This window comes from Carcharhinus amblyrhynchos, chromosome 6, assembly GCF_965287045.1.
Source record: "Carcharhinus amblyrhynchos chromosome 6, sCarAmb.v2.hapA, whole genome shotgun sequence".
Lineage (NCBI taxonomy): Eukaryota > Metazoa > Chordata > Chondrichthyes > Carcharhiniformes > Carcharhinidae > Carcharhinus > Carcharhinus amblyrhynchos.
In genome coordinates this window covers 88,493,875-88,516,114 of record NC_137329.1, presented here as the reverse complement: position 1 = coordinate 88,516,114, position 22,240 = coordinate 88,493,875, and the positions used below count along the sequence as shown (strand labels likewise).

Below are 22,240 nucleotides of genomic sequence, written 5' to 3'. Positions count from 1 at the left end.
TCCACATTTTTCCAACTGTTCATTTTCTTGTATTATTGTTCTAAAAATTGTGTCATTACCAGGGTTAAACAGACTGGTCTACAGTTGTTAGGTTCATCCTTACACCCTTTTGAACACTGAATAACTTTACAATTCCCCCATTCTCTGACACCAACTCTGTATCCAAGAAAGTTTGCAAGATTATGGCCAGTGCCTCCTTCATTTCCACCTTTGCTTCTCCTCAGTATCCTAAGGAATAGGAGTAAGCCCTTCAACCCATCAAATCTGCTCTGCTATTTAGTACAATCATGGCTGATTGGATACCTCAATGCCATTTACACCCACTATCCATATAACCCTTTATGCAGTTAAGCAGAAATGTATCAATACCTGCTTTAAACATACACAATTACTGAGCATCCACAGCCTTCTGGGGTAGTGAATTCCAAAGATTCACAATGCAATGTGTAAAAAAAATTTCTCCCCATCTCTGTCCTAAATGGTATCCCCATTATTTTGAAATTGTGCCCCTGGTTCTAGATTTCCCAACTAAGGAAAACATCTTAACGGAATAGACAGGGTAGATGCAGTTAAGAATTTTGTAGCTTTTAATCCTTGGATGATTCCCACCCAATCTTGGTGGCTTATCAACTTTAGATACAACCCGCCTACTACTTCCTCCATCAATTTTCAGCTCATCCAGTGTCTGAGCTAGCTCCTCCTTCCCTATAACTTTGACAGCATTAACTTCCTTTGGCAAAGGCAAATGCAAAGTACGCATTTTGTAACTCAGCCATGCCCTCTACCTCCATGCACAAATCTTTTCGGTCCATAATCAAACTCATTCCTCCTTTTACACCTTTTTACATTTATATGCTTATAGAAGTCTTTCAAGATTCCCTTTTGTGTAGGCCAACAGTTTCTTCTCATGGTCTCTCTATTATGCTCTCAGTTCTTTCTTCACTTCCCATACACAGTGGGATTCTCAACTTGTATTATCAACCTAACATCTGGCACATACACCCTTGTTCTGCTTCACCATACTCTCTCATTGTTATTTGTTTATCCTGCTTTCCCCTTTCAGAAATGAATCATGGCATTACCCGAACTTTCTATAAAGGCAGCCGCTGTTCCTTAATTCTTTTTAGCTATTTGTCACATCCACTCTTCTACCTATATTTAGCAACTAGGATGTTATTTAAAACTTATGGGGCAAGATAGAAAAGCAGCATCTCCTCATCTTCTAATTGGGCTCATTGCAGCCCTTGGGACTTGATGTTGAATTTAGCAGTTTTAGATTGTGACCTGCCTCCTCAATCATAAACACTGCTTTTTGTTTAATATCCCATACATGTAGTGCCTCAAAGCAAATCCCCCCCCTTCTACAAGAGGCCATCTGTTTTCTATTCTTAAAGTTATTACATTTTGTTGCAATCTCTCACAGCTACACTTTAATGTCTAAACACATTCTCCGTCTCTTCAGTTCTGAGAAAGAGCCAAATCGACTTGAAGTGTTAACTCTGCTTTTTCCTCTGTCAGACTTGCTGAGTTTTTTTTCCAGCATCCTGAATTTGTTTAGAATTTCAAGTTCCTGAAGTTTTGCATCTGATCCTATTAACTAAAGAAAAATGAAGTACTTCCCGGGTGGAACAAGGAGGTACTGATGATAGCAGGGACAAGATGGATGAAAACTCAGTGATTGGACAAAACGCAGTAGCAAAACACAGATGGTAATTTATAATACCTAATCACCTAGAAGGGGGTAAAAGACAAACCTGGGAACAATTGGAAATATCTCAGTATTGGAAAACATGTGGCGATGGAAACTAATCAAATAGACCACCTAGGTAAACCATCTGAGGGTGGCACAGTGGTTAGCACTGTTGCCTCAACACGAGAGGCCCAGGATCAATTCCGGTCACTGTCTGTGTAGAGCTTGCACATTCTCCCTGCGTCTGCGTGGGTTTCCTCCAGGTGCTCTGGCTTCCTCCCACAGGTAGTCAATGATGTGGAGATGCTGGCGTTGGACTGGGGTAAAACAATTATGCATGTAAATTGAGTTTGTGTCTTTGTGTCCTTTTTACGGATCAGAACTCCCAACCACCTGATGAAGGGACAGGCTGTCCCAAAAGCTTGCGGCTTTTGCTACAAATAAATCTGTTTGGACTTTAAACTGGTGTTGTGGATTTCTTTCTGTTTTTCCTCTCACAGACCAAAGATGTGTGGGTTAGGTTGATTGGCCATGCTAAACTGACCCCATCAGGAGGTTAATAAGGTAAATATGTGGAGTTGCGGAAACAGGGCCTGGGTGGGATTGTGGTTGGTGCAGACTCAATGGGCCGAATGGCCTCCCTTTGCACTGTAAGGATTCTATGAGATTTCAGTCTTGTTCATATTGTTTGAGAGGTCTGGAAAGGAAATGGAATAAATATCAAAGTTAAGCTTCTTATATATCATAGAAGCATCTTGATCTACAAGTTGAGATAAATGGCAAAGAACTAGACATAAGTAGCATACATTTGGAATTCCAATGATTGAATTATGTTAGATTCAAGAAACAGCATGAGGAAAGAAGTGGCCAAAAACATCTAACAGATAATCGTGAAGAAATGTTATGGGGCTTGGAGATAGGTCACTTGGAGTACCTCAACAAAAAACAGAAGATAGAGATGCAGTGAAAATTGAGCAGATAAATAGGTTGATGCCAGAGTTTTGTGACAGGAGGCAGGGATGGGGTAGATTATGGCACTTCAAGTGAATATCCAAATACATAAAAATCACAGTACCCCTGCAGTGCAGATGGAGGCTATTCAATGAAAAAAGGATTTCTGTCTCCACCACTCTTTCAAGCAACGTGCTCCAGGCGTCCATCACACTCAACACCCCTCAAATCCAGATCTCTCCTCTCCTTATCTGGGCCCCTCACTATTTATACACATCAATTAAGTCTCATCTCAGCTTTCTCTATGACAAAGGAAACAATCTCAGCCCATCCACTCTTTCACGTTAAATTCTCTAGCTCAGGCAATATTCTTGTCATCTCCTCTGTACTTTCTCTCATGTAATCATATTCTTCTTGTAATACAGTGACCAGAATAGTACACAATACTCTAGCTATAACTCAACTAGTATTTTATTCAGTTCTAGCACCACCTTCCTGTGCTAATATTCCCTGCCTCAGTTAATAAGGTAACCTATATGCCTCCTTAACCACCTACTCTAACCACCCTACCTTCAGGGATCTGCACTTCAAAGAGCGCCTGTCCCTCCCACTTGTCAATTTCTTAACATTTAATGTGGTTTCTCTTGTCTTGTTTGTTTTCCCAAATGTATTATCTCAAAACTTCTCAGGATTGAACTCCATTTACCACTTCTGCCACTTGACCAGTCCGTTGGTACCCTTCTGCAGTCATTTTTTTCCTTTCACTGACAAGCACCAAAAAAGCAAAGAACCTAATAGAATGTGGAACCAGTCTTCCAGTCACAACATGCTCAACCATTTTCCTATGCTGCCTGTCACTGAGCAATATTGCATCCAGCTTGCCCCATATCCCTGGATCTCATGAGCTTTTACATTTCTGGCCAATCTTCCATGTAAGACTTGTCAAAGCTTTCAAATAAATTGCTCACCACCAACATGAGACTTACTATCCTGTTCATTTCTTCCTTTTTAAGCCATGATCCATTAGCAATCCTCCAGCATCATACTAGTAACCAAAGGGGATTGGAAAATGGTCAGAATTTTTGCTATTTCCTCTGATGCGTCTCTTAGCTGCTTAGAAGCAATTGGCTATCTACTTTCAAAGATCAATTTCCCCTCTACTGATCCTTCAAATATTTAACACTTTTACACAGTCTGCATTTTCCCCTCTTTTGTGAAGGCAGGCAACAGGCAGCAATGACACACAAGGGAGGGAAGTGGAGGGGGTCAAGTGAGAGGAAGTGATTTTGGAAGGCTGAAGTCACTGCAAGCAATCACGGCAAAAGGAAGGACAAGAAGCAACGGTCATAGGGAATTAGAATTCTAGCGAGGGAAGTCTGGAGGCAGCACTGAAGGGGTGGAAGAGATCACAAATAAAAGGGTGGGGAAGTGGACAGCAAAGTAATGAAATTTGAACATTCGGGATGGTGGGAGGTCAGGAGGCTGTGGTGGGAGAGACATTTTAACACCTTAACCTAACGCCTCATGGGAAAATCTCAACAGATTTGCCCAGAATTAAACATGACAATTAGATTCTTAAATTTGCGATGACAGGTACATACTGGTGATGAGTGGGGGATGTGGTACAGAATAGTCATCTGCAAGAACACTCAAGTGCATTATCTTTGCACAAAAACATAAGCCAGAGGCCCAGGCTAACGGTCTGGGGACACAAGGTTCAAATCCCACTATGGTAACACTTGGAATTTAAATTCAATTATTAAATCCAATATTTTATAAACCTGGAACTGAAAGCTACTCTCAGCAATAGTGACCATGAAACTATCCTTAATTGTCAAAACCTATTTGGTTCACCAATATTCTTTAGAAAAGGTAACTTGCCATGCTGAACTGATCAAGATGGGCAACAAACGCTGATTTTTCCAATACTGCGTACATCTCAAATGAATAAAAATGATTACACTTCCCCAAGGATTACACTCTTAATTATGGGGGGTGGGTGATGTGGAGGATTGCCATCATCTCCCTCCAGAACATTTTCCAGTTCAGAAAATATCCCAGGCTGCCCTTTCAAGTCTTTTCTTGTCATAAGACAGCACTTAAAATTATCCTTGTGTATCTGTTTTTCCTTTAATTTTAACAAGATACGTTGCTTTTGTTCAATATCACGACTTCAAAATAATGCTCGGGATCAGAAACTCACCAGGTGGAGCACTTCAATTATTTCAGAATGTATTTAGTCCAACTATGTTTCGCAGAGGCACAAAGAGCAGAACACCACAAACAGCAGAAGTCAGCTGATCGCCCAGTATTCTTGATCCGCAAACAGTTGTAGCAGTGTTGCTAAAAATCATATTACTTCACTCAAATGACAACTACTGCTAGTCGCACATTTTAATCACACTTTTTTTTAAAGAAGGACAGCTGAAAATCTTGCACTACCATTAGAGTTACCCCAAATCCACGAATCAAGCATGTACTTACACTGGTTACTCTACGATAGATCTGAGCAGCATTCTGGCATTCCGAGTATGGGTATTCTGAAGTTGCCATCTCTAGCATACACATCCCAAAAGCGTAAACATCAACAGATTCATCGTATTTTTCTTCGTACATCTCAGGAGCCATGAACTCAGGGGTACCTTAAATTAAAAGAACGTTTCAGACTCTAACAGACTGTCTCAGTGAGTAGAGGCTGTCGGTACTCACCGATGGATGACGATGACCTGTGGGGGAAGACAAAGCGGAGGCGAAGGAGAGCCCTTCTCAGTTACTCAGTAACCTACCAACTCAAGCTTTCCTCTGCAAGGCATCCTACATGGTGTTCAGCAGAGTTGATCCAATTAACCCTTTACAACTGAACAAACATTCCTGCAATTACTAATAGGATCCAGTTTATCCAGAAAAAAATGCTCAAATGTCAAATGCTTTTTGTAGTGGGAACACATCAACTACATAATGGTTAAGTGAAATCTCATCATCTTTTTTATTCCATCTTACAATAATGGAAAGATCACATGAACTTCAATCTGCAAAATTCATAACTGCTTCAAACACCTTGGACATCTAAATTACTTGTACTGCAAATTACAACAAACTCAATATTGTTAAAATATTTAAAAAGGTGCAGAGTTTTTAATTTGAATAATGGGTCAATCTTCACAGACTGAATTAAATTTAGTTAAGGAAAAAAGGTAACTGAGCCTGAACATAGCTGGTTCCTGACCAAATATGTATTTTACACCCTGCATTAGTAACCAAGTTGCCTTGCAAATGAAAACTGGCACACAATTAATCAAGTTGAAACATTCAATAATTTTGATCTTCAAATCATCAGAAAGGCAACTCACCACAGCCTTTATCTATAGCACTTACCGTTCAACTGCAGTACTGTTAGGTCTACTGCAGCTGGGAAAAGTAGATGTCCTACAGTTGAAAATACTTAGAATACAGAAAATTGAGTAAAGAGGGCTCAGCATTATAACCAGACAAGAGACCCTATTTACAGTTTCAGGTATTCTGAAACTGGCTTTCATAACAAAGATTAGAAAGCAGATGAATATTATAGCACAGCAAAGTAGGCCAGTTTTGTTCAATCCAATAACGTACACTAATTTATTTCAAAGAAACATCCGTAAAAAAAAAATTCTACTTTCATTTTTCAAAGCCGACAGCTCACAGCCCACAAAGCAAGCTACACTTAACAATAATCAACTTACCTATCACACTTTTAGCAAATGATGCTCTTTTTAATGTAGCTAGGCCAAGATCCCCAACTTTAACTGATCCAGTAGGGCCTGTAATGAAGATGTTGTCACATTTCAAATCTCGGTGAATAATGGGTGGCGTACGAGTATGAAGAAAATGAAGACCCTTCAAAATTTGACGACACCAGCTTCGAAGCACCTTGATTTTCATTATCTTGAACCGCTTCAAATAACTGAAACAAAGATTAAGACATAGATATCACAAGAAAATGCTATTCCAAATTAACTGACAATATCATAGTTTCCACAATGCTGTTCTCTTAAAATCATAGAATGTCTACAGTTCAGAAGGTGGTCATTGGCTTATCGGGCTTGCACCAACAAATCTTGTTAAACCTAAAGCTCTCCAGACCAAAAACTCGGCTGACAAAACAATATTTTGATGCATTATATGCATAGGATGTTATACGCAGACCAGCATGTGACTGCACAGGAGTTTTTAAAAGGCACAAACAGAACTAGTTCAAAATCTCTTTTCCGTTAATGCAATACTTTCCTAAATGATGGGACGCACTAAATGGCAAAGTAGGTTAAAATCCTGTATTATCACTTCTGGGTTTTACACCCATTCCAGAACTCTTGTTGGATTTAAGGATCAAAATGAATTTCACTAGTTCAGAATTCCAACAGAAAAGGGGTCACACAACCTACCAATTTGGTACCATTAGGAATTACGTGAAGTCTCAAGGATGACTGGTGGGTTTAACTCTGATTGTTCTGCTAAACATGACCCAAGAATGATTTAACTGGAAAATGTTTGAATCAAGTGCGTGGAATAATGTGCATACTTTTCAGTCTTAGGCCTTTAACAGAGTCCCAAGAAAGTTTGCTCTGCACCCAAAAAGAGAACACTCAATCAATAAAGACAAACTAATCAACTTCTGGGATGAATTCAAACTCAGGAAGCAAAATAGCAAGGCTTTACCTCATTATGCTTTCCTGCCCTCAACATCGGCATACAAATTTATTTAATGAGAAACAAAAACACTAGCTGCAAATCCGTGTAATTCAATTTAACACACAAGATGTTTCAGAAGCCATGTCAATTTTTTCTCTTAGTTCTTGGGGACTGTACATTAATAACTGTGAACGTAAGCTCAGTGCAGCACTGTTTCCCCAAGGTGAGAAGATTGCAGTTCAAGGATAATTACACAAGTTTTATCTCCTTGCTCTGTACAGGACCTTGCTATGCCCAAGTTGGCTGCCATACTTCCCCAACATACAGAAGTAACTGTACTTCACAAAATAGTTCATTGATGAAACGTCCTTTGGGATGTACTGGATTAGTGAAAGGCACCGTATAAATGGAAGATCATGCTCGGTTTTGCCAAATGATCACCCACTGGTTCAGTCTGAAGGTTTTAAACCCATACTGCAAAGGGATATCCTCTGATTAAATGCTTCATTTTTATCAAGTTCCAAATTTGAGCTGTCAAAAGACAAAAAGATAATTCCACATGACCAAGACCATTCTTTCCATCTTAATTCATCAAATCAGCAAGATCCTAAAGTGCAGCTGTCTCAAAAATCAAATAGTTCCACAACTTAGTTTAGCAATTATGCTACTTCTGGCAGGCCATTCCGCATGGTCATCAATCTGTGTTAGAAAGCTTCTTGGTATTAGTACTCAATTATGTTTTTTTTAATCTGGCTTGAACCTCTGTTTATCCCGTACCCAACTTTACTCTCAAATTTATTTCTTTATTCCAATTTTTTTTCATCCATCTCCTTAAGCTTGTATCTAAAGATTATCTCACAGACACCAACTTTCTAAGATTTAATGCCCAAGTTTTTCTTGTTTTTGTCACTCAGACTTTTACAATAGGGATCAACCTCAAGGCTATTCTCTGAATTGCTGGAGGCATTGCAATCTCTAACTTGTACCTCAGCAACCAAAATTAGACGAAAGCTCTAGTCAGAACACTAGTTTAATCACATTTTTCTTTCAGTTATGGTGTGTGATTCAACATTTTATTGCCTTTGTCCAGAATTTTGGTGATTCTCTAGAAATATAGAAGATAGTTAAATGAATGGATGATGTAAACCCAGACTACGACTTTATCCAAGAGGACATGTACACCTGAATTCCAAATGTCAGAGAAAATTTACGATGAGTTTAGATCTTTTTCAGAGTTGTATATATTGAGTATAAAAAGATCGAGGTCACTTTCAGGTCAATTCTTAGCTTTTGGACACCATTCGTTGCTACTTATTGTTCCTTTCAACATGCAGTGCTTCTTAACATTCTACTTTTCAACATTTTTCTTCCCAGTTACATATTTTACTTCCCAAGGAAGGGAACTCATTTCTTCCCTTGTGAATGCTTGGAAGTCATGATTCAGAACATTATTTTTGATAATCCTCAGTTGAGTGCAGCTATATTGGCATTTTTAATACTTATCAAGCTTATGGCTGTTCTCTTTAATCTCTCTGCAGAAACTGTTCTCCTCCCATCTGACTTTGTATCACCAATTAACTTGGATATTTTATGTTCAGTTCCTTCATCTAAGTCAACAAAAAGCAGAGGGCCCAGCACTCATCCTTGAGATACCCCACAGGTAAGGTATGCCAATCTGAAAGTGATCTATTTATTCCTACTCCTTTCTACCCTTTATCCAATCTTCTATCCATGTGAATATATTAACCAGTATCTCAAGAGTCCTCATCTTGTGTAATAACATTTTGTTAATTTATCAAGTGTTTTTTGAAAATCCATATATACTACATACACTCGTTTCCTTTTATCCACCTTGGTAGTTACATCTTCAAAAAATTCTATGAAATAGAGATAATGTTTGACAAGTTTATTAAAACCTTGTTGACTCTGCCTAATTTAGGATTTTCCAGTACCCTCTTAGTAATGAGCTCCACCCAACATTCCCCTCCCCACCCCCAATCCAACATTCTTTTCCCCCCCACAACCCCCCCATGACTAATGTTAAGCCTTCTGGTCAAAAACTGTCTGTACAGAGACATGTTGAGTTCAAAGTTCATTATGTTGGTGGCATAAGGGCTTCAGAAAACAACAAATTGTTCAAGGTCAAGTACAAAGGGATCAAAGGGAGTGGTGAAAATATAACAAAGGTTCAATTGGGAGGAGCAGATGGGCTGTAAGGGGCTAATCAATAATGTGACTGAAAGAATTGTGGGCATTCTAGAGTTGTGAAAGATTGTTCTTGCTGTATGAATTGCTCAGATAAATTTGTGCTTTTTCAACATAATCCATTTGAGGGCTCCTCTAAGTGATCTTTAAAGATTTTGCTGCACCACTTGTAACTTTCAGCCATGATCAATAAACTACAAGGCAGAATCCAAATTGGAGCTTAAAAATTTGATTCTTCAAAAAGGAACCTACTGGTAAAGCCTAATTCATCAAGAGCACAAATCACTGACCTGGTTTTAAAAACAGTTTAATTTTATACATTTTACTATGGAAATATGATCGTGACTCTGTATAATGTGTTTGCAGTTACACAATACACGACATTCACCCAAGGTTTTCCTATATTGATGTAAATTTAAACCCAAGTTCACATTTCTCTATGAGAACCGGTATTCTATTTTTCTTTCACCAAACATCCTGATTATCAGTTGTTTTTATTAATTGCTTCACCACGTGGTCCACTGAACTGAGATATCTTCGCTCCTCAATTCCTTTCCTACTTTTACTTGGCTAATTCAATTCCATTTCTTCAATATTTGACATTTTTACAACTAGTGGTAAGCATTGCTGCCTCACAATGCCAGGGCTTGCGCTTGATTGCAGCCTCGGAGGACTGTGTGGAGTTTGCCCATCCTCCCAGTGTTTGTTTGGGTTTCCTCCAGGTACTCCAGTTTCTTTCCACAATCCAAAAACTGTACAGGTTAGGTGGATCGGCCATTCTAAATTGTCCTTTATGGTATCCCAAGATGTGTCAGTTAGGAAGATTTGTGGGGTAAATGCGTGGAGTTACAGAGATAGGGTGGGGAATTCGAATAGGTTGCTCTACTGGAGAGTTGGTACAGCCATTACAAAAGACTTGGCTGGGAACTAAATATTCAAGAGTGTCTAACATTTCAGAAGAACAGGAAAAAGAAAAAAGGTATTTAATCAAGCTAATAAAAAAAAGACCACCACAGAAATAAAAAACTTTCTTGATTCAGAGGATCAAAATATAGAATCAGTTTAGGTGAAGAAATAGCAAAAGAAAATAGTCACAGGTATGAATAGCTTATAAGCCCGTTGACATAGCTACTAAATAGGACAGAGTATAAATCAAGAAATAAAAGGGTCTAAGAAAGGTACTGTAATAACCGTTGGCAATTTAAATCTTCATAGAAATTGGACAAATCTAATTGGCAAAGGTAGCCTGGAGGATGAGTTCATAAGAGTTGATTTGAGCCACTTTTTTTAAAAGTATATGTTCTTGAACCAACCAGGGAACAGCCTATTTTAGATACGGCAATGAATATCAAGATAGGATTAATTAACAACCTCAAAGTAAAGCATCCTCGAGGTAAGAGTGATCAAAACATGACTGAAATTCTGAGAAATGTGGATCTGAAACTATGCTTAAACAAAGGCAATTACAAGACAGAATTGTTAAAGTGTCATGAGTTAAAAGCTAAGATGATGCAGAAGCAATGGCTGACACTTTAAGGTGATACTTATAACTCTTGGCACAGTGGTTAGCACTGCTGCCTCTCAGCGCCAAGGACCCAGGTTCAATTCCGGTGTCAGGTCACTGTCTGTGTAGAGTCTGCACATTCTAAGTCTGCATGGATGTCCTCCGAGTGCTCTGGTTTCCTCCTACAGTCCAAAGATTGTGGGTTAGGTTGACTGGCCATGCTAAATTGACCCTAGGTGCCAGAGGGATTAGCAGAAATAGGTCCTGGGTGGGATTGTGGTTGGTGCATGCTCAATGGGCTGAATGGCCTCCTTCTGCATTGTAGAGATTCTATGATTTTCAGTACATACTTGAGAATGCATATATATTCAACTTGGCCCACTTAAAGCACCAAGTTATATTTAAAGAGATAGCTCCACCAGTTATTTCACATCTAGGTCTCTAGACTCATGCTCAAGTAATTTTTCTCACTTACTTTCAAAAACTTACATAAATTGACAAAGGTATTCGGGATATAAAAAAAAACAAATACTGAAGAGGTAAAGTCAAAACAGAGAAAACTAGTAATGAACATTAGATCAGTCAACATCAGAAACATAAGACAATGTTTTAAATGAGATCCTGCATACCAACTGATTTCAGCAGCTGTTCCGTGCGCTGTGCATTTCCAGCTTTGAAATGAAGATACTTAGAAATTACGTAAGTTTAAAATATATAGATAACTTAACTTTACTTACGTTTTCAGAGTGCCTGATGTCATCAATTCCGTCACCAATACTATACATTTCTTTCCCTTTAAGATCGATTCCCAAGAGTCATAAAATCTGACTATGTTTGGATGCTGCAGGCCCTTCAACATTTCAGCTTCTTCTTTAAATCTTTGCCTTTCTGACTTTGACAACTTTCGATCCTGTTAGCAAAACAACAGTGGTAATGATGGCTGTGCTGACAAGCAAATTAGCTGCATTTGTCTGCAGATAAAAATGTTTATAATTTCTAGTGCTAACATGATAAAATACCATAATCCTGTTCTTGGACAGGTTCGTTATGAACTTCTCCATTTCTATTATAAGTAAATTCAATGCTTATTAATGAGTGAATGTATTCATTAGTACAGAACAAAGGACAGTACTGCAAACTAAGGGAAGGGAATCAAGGGTTATGGGGATACGACAGTTGAGGATTACATCAGATCAGCAAAGATCTCATTGCGTTGTGGAGCAAATTCAATGGGCCAAAGAATGACCTACTTCTGCCCCTAAGTCTTATGGGCTAATTGTTTAAACAGTCCCACATTGAATAAACTGCAACATGAAGTACAATTGTACATCTTAATTGCCTGACAGACATTTCCACCAATATAGGAACACAGAATTAGGAGCAGAAGTAGGCAAATACAGCCCTTCAAGCATGCTCTGCCATTCAATCAGATCATGGCTGATCAGGCCCTGGTCTCAAATCCACCTCCCCACCTGATCCCCATACCTTTTTTTTTATTACAAATATTCTTGAAGTAATTCAAAGATTCAGACTTCACCGTGCTATGGGACAGCGAGTTCCACAAATGCGTCACCTTCTGCGAGAAGTAGCTCCTCCTCATTTCAGTTATAAAGCTACCATCTCTCAACCGACACCTGTGACCTCTTGTTCTAGATTGTCCCACAAGGGAAAACATTTGGTCTACATTTACTTTACGAATCTGAGTATCTTATATACCTCGATCAGGTCCCCTCTCATCCTTTTAAACTCCAGAGAGTATAAGCTGAAATTGTTTAACCTCTCTTCACACGTCAACCCTTTTATCCCCAGAATCAATTTGGTGAACTTCCTCTGAATTGCCTCCAAAGCTACCACATCCTTCCTCAAATAAGGAGACCAAAACTAGACACAATGCTCCAGATGTCAGTTTCACCAATACTCCTACACTTTTATACTCGAGTCCCTCTGCAATAAATGCCAACATCCCATTTGCCTTTTTTATTACATGCTGCACCTGCATACCAACTTTGTGATTCATGAACATAGACACCCAGATCCCTCTGCCCAGGCACATTTTGAATCTGCTTTCCATTCAGATAGTAATTTGCTTTTCTATTTTTACTTATCCACGTTAAACTCTTATCTACCAAATTTTGGCCCATCCTCCAAACAATATCCGACAGTAAAATCTTTATATCCTCTTCACTGCCTGCTTTCCAACCTAGTTTAGCATCATCAACAAATTTTGCTAGGTTACATTCTGCTTGCGCTTGCAGATCATTTATATAGGTTGTAATCAGACTATATACAGATTAAACAGATTATATAGATTGTAAAATGGGGACAGAGTAGTAACCTCAAACTATTTTGCATATTTCTTACTTAATATGGAAATTAAGTAGCCTCAGCAATCACTGAAGCACGTATCCTTGGTCTTGCTATTTCAAAATAGAGACCTTAAACTAAATTGCAAATATTGAATAGGACACAAATTTCCTACAATATAAACCTTACTTTGAGTTATCACAATCTCTGTTCACACTTTTCTAACATTTACACATGGTCATTACATGGCATCTGCTAAGTAATAAAACAATCCAAGGTACTTGGCAAGAGAGTGTTATCCAACAAAATTTGACATGGGTTACATAAAATATTGCTGTCAACAACTAAAAGTTTGGACAAAGTAGTAGTTTTAAGGAGCAGTTTAAAAGTAGGAAAGTAAGGAACAGAGGCAGAGGTTTAGAGAGAAAGTTCAAGGCCTGAAGGCATTGTTGTCAATAGCAGAGTGATTAAATTCAGGGATGAATAAGAGATCAGAATTGAAGGAGTGCAGTTAAGGATCGCATAGCTAAAAGATATTAAAAATAGGCGGGGTTTGGAAACAAGAATGGAAATTTTAGAATTCACATCCAGAGTAGAAGCTGATGTTGGTCAGCTAGCACAAGAATGATGGGTGATCATGTCTAATATGACTTGACTAAAGACAGAGTTTGGAATGAGCTGAATTCTATGTAGCAAGATGGAGACCAGGTCTGTAAGTAACAAATACATGGATGAGGATTTCAGCAACAAAGCTTGGGATGGAGTCAGGGACTTGGGTTCAATTCCCAGCTTGGGTCACTGTCTGGGCGGATTCTGCACATTCTTCCCATGTCTGTGAGTTTCGTCCGGATGCTCCAGTTTTCTCCCACAGACTGAAAGACACGGTGGTTAGGTGCATTAACCATGCTAAATTCTCTGTGTACCTGAACAGGGACCGAAGTGTGGCAACTAGAGGATTTCCACAGTAACTTAGTTGCAATGTTAATTATAAGCCTACGTGTGACACTAACAAACTTCAAACCTGGACGAACACTTTGAAAAGAGGATAGGCTATGAATGGCAAGGTATTGAGAAGTTCAGGTTAGCAAGGAGATAGTGTTCATATGCACAACTTCTGAAGGGTAGCAGGGCAAGTTATTAAGGTGGTTACAAAAGCAAAGAGATCGCACTAGAGCTTTATAAATCATTAGTTCGGCCTCGACTGGACTACTGTGGCAAATTCTAGCTACCACACTTCCAAGGATGCGCTTAGTAAAAGTACGGAGTATCCAGGATGTTACCAGGCACGAGGAAAAGCAGTCATGATTGGACAAGTTACAGCTATTCTCTTTGGAACCAAAAAGATTGAGATATAACTGAGGTTTTCAGGATGACAGGAGGTCTTGTAAAGCAGAGAAAATTTCTAAGAATGGTTCAATTACCTAGGGTTATAGAATTCAAATCATGAGGAAAATTGAGATGAGAATTTTTTTTAACTCCGTTGTCAAGATCTGGAATGTTCCACCTGAAAAAGTGATGGAAGCAGAGTTCAGAAATAATTTATAAAAGGAAACTGGAGAAGTACTCAAGAATGAGGACCTTGCTTGGTTAGGGACAAATAATGGGAAAATGTGACCAAACACCACAGCACTTCTTCCCTAAATCGTTGAGCTTCCATCTTAACATTCCTCTTGTGTGACACTTAATGGCTTCCAAAAGTTCATTTATAAAACATTTACTGCAGAATGAAGGCGGCCATTTGGACCAGTATTGTTTCCATGATTCAGAAATCACTAGCTGTTTTCATTTCTGCACGTTAACAGGTAGCTATATTATGCAAAATAAGTCCCACCTCCATGTATCCATTTAATTTAAATAAAAGTGAACCAAATTTTATTTGGCTTTCCCTATTTTTATAATATAGGATTCGTTAATTTATTTTTCCTTGTGTTCCCAGAATATTTATTTCTTCAACTGATAATCAGATGGTTGAAGATAAAGTTCTACAATTTAAAAGTTTCCAACTTTCTACTGAGATGGATTCAGGAATTAAGCACAAGTTGTTTAAAACCATGTTTCTGACCTACAATGTTAGGGAAGGTCCACACAGACCTACAATATTAAAATTGCATTACTGACAGGCAAGCAGTCAGGGATCAACCACAATAATATTATTCCTTCATGATGCTTTAAAGGTTCCTTCTTTCCTTTTGAATGGTTGCATTGGTACTTCTATACAGCACTGTTGTCAAAATCAAACTGATCAACAGTAAAACCATACAAGACAAAGGACACAAATAACTTTGAATAACAGCCAAAGTAGTCATCTCACTCCTTTTGTTTATACAATACTGCTCAGATTTGCTTTGCAACTTGTTAAAAAGTTCTAAGTTACCAAAATACTGTAGAGATTTTTGAATGCAATGCCATTTGTTTACAGGATACTGTTTTTGATGACTGGAATACAGTTATATGTAGAGATGTTACATGACCAGATACACATTAACATTACACGAAATCCTATAATTTGAAGTAGACTTCAAGCTGAATAATGCTGAGTAGATTCAAAAACTGAATTTTGAATATTAACAATCTGGGATTTTATAGCCCTGTTCCACAAAGCTTCAGATTTAACAAAGTTACAATCTACTAATAATAATTCTTCATTTTAAAAAAAATTGAAAGACTAATGTCTCCAATGTCTTAAGAGGCAACAGCCGCTTCACACTGAGGCACATAAAACACAACAGTCCCATGTTCCATTAGCAATCTGGTTTTCTCAGACTTTCCCTTTGGATCTTGCTTCCCGTTTCCACTTTCTCAAAACCCATTCTATTTCTACCTTACCTCAGTTCTGATGGAGGTCATCCCGAGACATTAACTCAGTTTCTCTCCACAGATACCTGACTGAAGTATTTACAGCATTTTATTTTTTTTTTATTTCCAGCATCCGCAATATTTTTTGTACCAATCCCTGCTGTTGGCTGAATTCAAGGCCAGTGCTGCACTTGGCTCAGCATCCCTGAATTGAGACTAAGGGAGGGAAAGGAGGAGGGAGTAAAACAAAGCCATGGATAACACAATCAAGTGCAATCCCATATAGAGGAAGGAATTGGGCAATGACATGGTCAAATGATCTGTTAATACTGTTGGGTAAAATACTGGGGGTCAGCCAGTATTTAGAACCCAAAGAAAGAAAATGCTGGAAAATCTCAGGTCTGGCAGCATCTGTAAGGAGAGAAAAAAGCTAATGAGTCCAGATGATTTTATGTCAAAACGAGTATTTAGCCAGCACTTTTAGCCAGTATTTAGGCTTGCATCCAAGCATGAAGTAGCACATTTATGAAAACAGCCTTTATCAATATGGTTGCCATTTTCTTCTAGGAAAAAGACAAATTCCTTATGTTATTTTACAACCAGAACATTTTAGAAGTCTTAATATTCAGCCCCTAATCAAATCTCCAACTTTACAGAAGAAAGAAAATCCTACTGTCGCCTCTGACTATAAATAACCCTTGATCACCTTTCAGATTACAGAAGTCTTTCAGCATTTCTTCAGATTATGTTTCAGCAATGACTGCTGGCATACAAATATACATGGATATTAACAACGATAGGAACCAATTTAAACATAGACGGAATCATAACATTAGTAATTATAACAGATCAAATGACTGGACAACTGTAGCATATGGATCTCAACTGCAACAAGTGGACTCTGAACCTGATCTTTACCAAAAGGGAAGAGATCAAAGCACTTTCTAAATGGTGAAAAGTTCAGAGGTCCAAAAAGATTTAGGGGTCTATGAACTAACTGAAGTGTCATGGACAAGTACAAAGAAAATAGAAAAGGTAAATGGAATTCAGGTTGCTATTTAGAGAACATTGTTGAAACTTAAGTCATGTTCAAGCTGTAATCCCATGCATCTGCTGCCCTTGTCCTTCAAGGTATCAGAGGTCATGGGTTTCAAAGGTGCTGTCAAAGAAGCCAGTGTTACTGCAGTTCATCTTGTAGATGGTACATACTGCTGCCACTGTGCGTCAGTGGTGGAAGAAGTGAATGTTGGAGGTGCTGGATAGGTCGTCAAATCAAGTGGGCTACTTTGAATTGGATGGTGTTGAGCTTCTCAAGAACTCATCTAGGCAAGTGGAGATAATTCCATTACACTCCTTATTCCCAATGATTCCAGTTTTGCTCAGGCTCTTTGGTGCCACACTCAGGACTATCAGCCTTGATAGTCAGATGGGTCAAGTGTTCATTATTGACTTAGGTTTAAACATGTGTTTTGAAGGGCAGAAATGAGGTAGAGCATTGGAGCGGTGTTGGAAGAGTCTTCTAAGGTGACCAACTCTAAGGAAATATTGTAAAGAACACTTTGACTATAGGGAGGCAGTGCGGTGGGGTGGGATTGAGCTGCTGGCAAAGCTGGAGAACCAGAGTTCTAGTAAAACCAGAAATCTGAAGTCTGCCTCCTCAACCCCTTCATTGCTCCCTCAGTGCTTCACACTGCTCCCCAAATGGTCTAAAATGCCAATACACCACTTTCAAACCCTAGACCCCCACTCACCCAGTAGCTCCTCTTCTCAACACCCCCAATCTAGGGCTGCCTCCAGGCCCAGACTCAGGCCTAAACACTGCCACCCTAAATCTTGAGCACCATCACTACTTTCCACCCCCAACTGCACCTACATAGCCTGGGACTGTGGGGCCCTACCAATAGATAAATTTCAATGAGCTCTACCCTCTGCTCCTCCCGAAGAATCATTGGCTCGAGTCAATTCAGTGGATTGGCCATACTAAATTGCGTTGTGTAACGAGGCAGGAAGAATTAGGGACCTTGTTGTGAGGGATTCTCTTGGGACGAGTGATCATCGTATGGTTGAGTTTTTGATGCAGATGGAGGATAAGAAAGTAGGGTCCCAAACCTATGTCCTCTGTTTGAACAGAGGGGAGTACGATAGGATGAGAGAGGAATTGGCAAATGTAGATTGGGGGCGCAGATTGGTTGGTACGACGCTGAGGAACAGTGGAGGATTTTTAAGGAGATCTCTTTCGGTACTCAGCAGACATATATTCCGATGGTAAAGGAGGAATGTAGAAGGGATGACCTCTTTATATATTTGTAAAAACTCTTACTGTCCTTTTATATTTAGTGCTAGTTTAGCTTCATAGTCTATCCTTCCTTTCTTTATCAACTTTAGTCATTCTTTGTTGATTTTTAAACCTTTCCCAATCTTCTAATCGCCCACTACTTTTAGCCACTCTGAACGCATCAGCTTTTAATTTAATACTCTCCTTTATTTCCTTCGATAACCACGGCTGGTTATCCCTTCTCCTACATTCCTTCTTTACCACTGGAATATATTTCTGCTGAGCACCGAAAAAGATCTCCTTAAAAATCCTCCACTGTTCCTCAGCCGTCCTACCAACCAATCTGGCTAGAGTGAATGTTGGACCCTTAGAGGATGAGAGGGGGGATTTAGTGGTGGGAGATGAGGAAATGGCTGAGGCCTTAAATAGGTTTTTTGCCTCGGTCTTCACAGAGGAGGACACAAATAGTTTGCCGGGTATTAAAGATAGAAGGATGGTAGGAGTTGAGGGCCTGAATGCAATTACTCACTTGAGGGGTAGTGCTTGATAGACTAATGGGACTGAAGGTGGACAAGTCCCCAGGACCTGATGGAATGCATCCCAGGGTTCTGAAGGAAATGGCAGAGGTGATAGCGGATGCCTTAGAGATTATTTACCAAAATTCAATGGATTCCGGGGAAGTGCCGGAAGATTGGAAAATGACTAATGTTATGCCGCTGTTTAAAAAAGGTAGCGGACAAAAGGCAGGGAATTATAGGCTGGTTAGTTTAACGTCTGTAGTTGGAAAAATGCTTGAATCCGTCATCAAAGTAGTAATAGCGAGGCACCTAGAAAGGAATGGTTTGATGGAGCAGACGCAGCACGGATTCGTTAAGGGGAAGTCGTGTTTGACAAATTTATTGGATTTCTATGAGGATGTGACTAGTGCGGTAGACAGAGGAACCGGTGGATGTGGTGTTTCTAGATTTTTCAAAAGGTGTTTAATAAGGTGCCTCATAAAAGGTTGCTATAGAAGGTTAGGGTGCACGGAGTTGGGGGTTGCTCAAAGGGCTAGATGGCCTACTCCTGCTCGTATTTCTTATGTTCTAAATTGCCCTTCTGTCAGGGGGATTAGTTGGGTAAATACATGGTGTTATAGGGATAAGGCCTGGGTGGGATTATTGTCTCTGCAGGTTTGATGGACCAAATGGCTTCCTCCTGCACTGTGGGGATTCTATGATTCTTCCAACTCGAGGCAGACCTCCTTCTGGGTTGTGCCCAAGTGGCTGACATCATGGCAGCACATCAGACTATGCATATGCAAACACCAAAAGATACAAAGGCAGCAAAAAGAAGATACCCCAGCAGTCTTACAGTCACTGCCCAAGGACAAATTGCGCTCCATGTGACAAATGGTGTCCTGGCAGTTAATGGTACAGGACGGACACACACACACACACACACACACACACACACACACACACCTCTACAGGACAATCCCATGAAATACAGGATGGTTGATCCTGAGGTAGTTCAGAACTTGGGGTCTATGAATCTGAAACCGTGGTCACCAAGGATGGTGCAATTATATATAAAAGAATGCAAAAGAAGCCAGTATTAGAGCACAAACATCTGAGAATTGAGGCTGAATGGGATCATAGAATTATCACATACTGCTACAAGATAACTGTTTTGGACAATACTGCAAAAACTGATGGAATGGACTTTTAAGGCAGTTGGTACCCCAAATAAAACTTGACAGACCCCTTTTCCTCTTCCAATTAAGAAAGTGATGTGAAATAGGAAAGACAGCAAACGAGTGCTCAATTACTTAAAGCTCAAACAAGTAAAATTTAATACAAAATCATATACGCAATAAAATTTAAGTGGGGTACATAATGAATTTCATTAATTAGCTTATGGCGAGTCTGAAAGAGATCTAGAACTGTTCGTAAATCTAATACTGATTATATCCAATTGATAGAGAATAGAAGCTTACAAAGCAAACATAATTGATAACTGTGTTGTCATATCAGTAGACCTATGTTTTCAACAAATCAAGCTGAAGCTAACCAATGCTCTGGTGAGGTCAAATGTATGTTCAGCTTGTGAGCAAGGCATAAGTAAAACATCCATTGCCACAAATCTGTTAAGTTGAATGGCTTTCTTCATGCAATTCTTTTAGTGAACTCTTTCCCATTCCAAAACTGAACATTGTAATACAGGCTTGCCCAAGCCATGGGTCACAGGCCACAAGCCTGTTGCCTCCCAAACCTCTATGTATAAAATTAGCAAAGCTAGTGTTCAAATGACAGGCAAGAGTCTCAAAGGATTTGCTCCTCCAATCAGGGGCAGTTTCTCACCAAAATCTGATGTTGACTGGTAAGTCTACCAGCAGTAAATTCGAGAAAGAAACACTCATTCTCTCAGTGCTCCTCAAATCAGAGTCTTTACTGTTTCCATACAATATGAAATGCTTGAATACTGTATGGGCATTTGGCAATAAAAAATGTGATTGTATTTTATGTAAAAAACTGTGCTCATAGTCAAGGGAATTTTGGATTTGTATTCAGCATAGCAAAAGCAGTATATTTTAAAAAGCTGCTAAGTACCCTGTGGAGATAAGCAACTATTTCCAGTGCCTATGTTAGAGGCAGTCATGACTTGTTTCTTCCCCCTCCAGAAATGTAATAGCTTAAAGATCAAGTTGATAGTTCTCCAGGAATATACTAATTGGGTGTTTGGTTAGGACAGTTTTGTCCAACTTTTCAGCTTGGGAAGTTGCAATCCATTTTTCTTTCCACTCGAGGGACCACTGAACAAATTTCAAAGTTTGGTACAATATTCAACATGAATTTTAAAAAGTCAATGCCAAAGCAATAACCTGATAATTTAAAAAATTTTTTTATTGTAAATGACTAAAAGCGCCAAGCAGCAGCATTGACCAATAAAGCAAAACAGAAATGCTGGAAAATCTCAGCAGGTCTGACAGTACCTGTGGAGCAAGAACAGAGTTAATGTTGAGTCTGGATAACCCTAATGCTAACTTTGTTCTCGCTCCACAGATGCTGTTGGACCTGCTGAGATCTCTCAGCATTTTCTGGCTTTGCTTCAAATTCCAGCACCTGAAGTAATTGTACTTTAAAGCAATCAAACCTTTCTTGTCTTTTCACTTAAGATGCAAAACCAGAGAGAGCCAGACTAGACCCCAAGTGCTGGCACCAGGGAAGGATTGGGGACTGGAGTCATGCAGGAGAGTTAGGCTTAACCTTATATTCATCACTGATGTCATGCACTCTGTGCTGGTCGCAACAGAATTCATACAGAAATCAAAGTATGAACCAGATTACCTTTGAATTTTTCTCCCCTCCTGACTTACTTTGTTAGGTTTCTTTGGGGCAGCAGGGGTGGAAAGACACGAGAAAGGAGGCAAGGTATGTGTGTACGTGTAACCCACTCCCTGCTTGAGGCTCTTCATTGTCCCCTGTTCACCCACCCAGACTCACTCACTCAGACCTGCCCAAACTCACTCACTCTCACAGACCTGTTTGTTCACACGGGCTTGCTCACGTGGACTCAATTGCTCACTCATGTGTTTCCCACCTGGGCCTGAGTGGTTTGGACATCTAGCTGTAGCATTTCATGTTTACATGCTTGATAGTCTTCTGCCTAAGCCCACTGTAGTGGTCTAACAACCATTGTACAAAGTTACCTTGCCTCAATTTACCTATTCAAAATCAAAATACGCACTATAAACAATTTCAGCAGCACTCATGAACACTATTATCCCACTTGCATTCAGAACTTCACTCTAACATACATTATGAAATCCACCTCAAGGGCAATTAGAGATGGACAATAAATGCTGGGC

At 39.4% G+C, this 22,240-nt stretch overlaps 1 protein-coding gene across 11 annotated transcripts in view; it reads right to left on the bottom strand.

The window, feature by feature from the left end:
* Positions 1-22,240, bottom strand: part of wnk1b (WNK lysine deficient protein kinase 1b) — a 158,609-nt gene that overhangs the window by 113,500 nt on the left and 22,869 nt on the right. For all 11 annotated transcript variants that reach the window (XM_080190902.1, XM_080190894.1, XM_080190900.1 and 8 more), the window contains exons 2-4: positions 11,753-11,925; positions 6,361-6,581; positions 5,126-5,283 (exon numbers count right to left, since the gene is read on the bottom strand). In XM_080190902.1, coding sequence (XP_080047028.1) covers positions 5,126-5,283; positions 6,361-6,581; positions 11,753-11,925 — 552 coding nt within the window. The remainder of the gene's footprint in view (positions 1-5,125; positions 5,284-6,360; positions 6,582-11,752; positions 11,926-22,240) is intronic.